The sequence below is a fragment of the Mesitornis unicolor genome, unplaced genomic scaffold, assembly GCF_000695765.1.
Source record: "Mesitornis unicolor isolate BGI_N332 unplaced genomic scaffold, ASM69576v1 scaffold20697, whole genome shotgun sequence".
In the NCBI taxonomy this organism is placed as follows: Eukaryota; Metazoa; Chordata; class Aves; order Mesitornithiformes; family Mesitornithidae; genus Mesitornis; species Mesitornis unicolor.
The window spans coordinates 14440-16912 of NW_010196023.1; the positions used below are offsets into that span (position 1 = coordinate 14440).

General features: G+C 42.6%; 1 protein-coding gene across 1 annotated transcript in view; it reads right to left on the bottom strand.

Moving 5' to 3' along the window:
• Nucleotides 1-727: 727 nt before the first annotated feature.
• Nucleotides 728-2473, bottom strand: part of LOC104543657 (neuropeptide-like protein C4orf48 homolog) — a 9951-nt gene continuing 8205 nt past the window's right edge. The window contains exon 3 of the mRNA XM_010188318.1: nucleotides 728-793. Coding sequence (XP_010186620.1) covers nucleotides 728-793 — 66 coding nt within the window. The remainder of the gene's footprint in view (nucleotides 794-2473) is intronic.

Genomic DNA, 2473 nt, shown 5'->3' on the forward strand with positions numbered 1-2473 from the left:
CCGTGATTTGCTTAATGAAAGACACTTCTCCAGAAGAGTTTGGCAGACACAATCAGTTCGATTGCCAGGCAGTATTCATGTGATTACGAATGTTACTGATCACATTAGATACTCAATAAATCTCTCCAAAAAGATCGCAGCTACTGTGTGGCTCTGGAGAAATTAAAATTGCGATTCAGATTACTGTGTTTGCTGTGCACTGGACTATTGGTACCGTTGGGCACAAATACCTTCCCTGGGCTGCCAAGCACCAGTGACAACTGTTAATTGCTATATAAAGCCATAACTGCTTGTTTGTAAATGTTTAGCTATGCATCATTGCAAAGTAGCTTCCTTTTCACGTTGTGGCCATGTTCTACCATAAATACGTTAAAGAATTTGTCTTTCACAGATCTATGGCAATTCACACGTGCTGAGGGGTTGTCCTGAGAGTCCAAGGACCATTTTTGGCTTGAACTACCGAAAAAGGGAGACGTTATCCTTACGTAAAACCCATGAGTGAGACTTTGGCACTGTTTCTTCTGTTGTCATTTCAGCAGAGGCAATATTGCACACAGTAATGATAGAGCACATCAAAGCAAAAATGATCCAACTGGGCTGTACCTGTTTGGACAGAAGTTGTTTTCCTTGCAGTGTGGCCCAACCTGCACCCTGAACCTTCCTGTAATTTACTGAATGGCATTTGAAAAATGAACAAATGTCCGTTGGCCAAATCCCAGGGCTCGTTTCAGTGCATTGCATGAAAGCAATCACACAGGCCTCTCTTTTCGACTCTCAGGAGGAGGGTTTCTGTCTGAAAAAAAAGATGAAAACAAAGAACTGAATATATTGTTTTAAAAGAGTATATAATTGATTAGACCTAATCCCTCTGCATAGCTGTAGTCAAGATGCTTTGCTGAGTCAAAAATCACCGTTATTAGTGCTGGTTTTCATCCAGAAAAAGTGATTAAATAAGTCCATTCAGAACCAAGATGTATGGAGAGTTTTTTGATAGTTCCAATGTTTTTATTTTCACAGGTAACTTCTAGGGAGCGGGCTGTCAGATTATTAAAGTGGTCTTTATAAATTCTGAGCAAAATTCCCATTTCAGCTGCACTGCTCTTAATTCCTTTGCCACAATTGATGGCTTCCTGTTGACGATGTCAATATAATTTCACTACGCCCAATAGCGTATGTGGAGGAGCCGGTTGTGCCCCTGTTACCCTGCTGTTTCTCCAGGATAACTGTGATTTCAGTCTGGCTGCCGGTCTGTCCTTGCTGTCTGAAACTCATCATCTTCCAGGGCAGATCTAGACTTGGGTTTGTGGCTCCTACTTTAACCTGAGCTAATTTACTGCCAGTTCCCCTATTATCAACTCCATTTGGAGCCATGCCACCAGAACTGCATCAAAGCTTAAAAAACAGTCTCTAAATACATAATTTAAAATGGCTTGTTCTTGTTTTTGGAGTGTCTTAGTGGAAAAGCATTTCCAAGCTGTTTTTCTGTGTAAACAGGAAAAAAAACCATGAACTTCAGATCCTCAAAGCTATTTAATTGCATTTATTTAATTGCAATCAAATAACTTAAGTTTTCTGTGGGTCCCAGTGTCACTCTTTGAGAAACAAAGGCTGAATTTCTCAAATGGCAGTATCATTTCTGAAGCTGAGTCTCTTGCAAGACTCAAAGGAAAATTGCTGTTGCAAGCAATTCACATTAGGAAGTGCAATTGTGACTGAAGAGAAATTCCTTCCTGAGCATATCCTATAGGTTTTCACCCTGTGGTCCCTTAAGTAGTTTGTAGGCTGACTTTGAAGAGTTTCTTGAGGGGAAAAGTTACCAGGCTTAAATTCACCATGAATGGGTTACCCATCTGCACTGGAAAAAAATATTAAAGGTTGAAAACCACTTGTTAACAAATGATCTGAAAGCTCTGTGAAACAAGAAGCAATTCAGCCGGCTCGTGTCCCTCTGGCAGGGTGCCTCCTGGCAAAGGAAACAGAGCACAAATTCACAAGACACACGGTTTACAGAAGAGCAGCTGGGCACTTCTGCCTGGGGACCTGCTCCACCAGGCTCTGCCTCTGTCCCCAGCAGTTCCCGCTCTCTGCAACTCATTTCTTGCTCTCAGACCACAAGGTTTTGCAGGGAGAGGCTGCTTCAGAGGTGCTTTTCCCTCCTCTCCACAGCCCTCTATCCTTTGCAACTCAGACTTCTGTCATCCACCTCTGCACTAAAGAGGACGTGTTTACTTTCCTTGTCTGCTTTCACTTATCGGCTTAGTGCACCGGCAGGCGTTATTAAATGCTGCTCCTCACTCGTACAATGCGATCCTGGATGAGTGAATGCTCTCATTGTTGGGAGCCCAGTAGAAATCATAAAATCATCTTAACTTCAAACAGGCTTATTGGATTTCACTGTAATGCCACCAAGCTGTCACTGGTACCACAAACCCTGCCTGGGCATCACTCTTGACTGTTTACAGGCAGGAAAGGC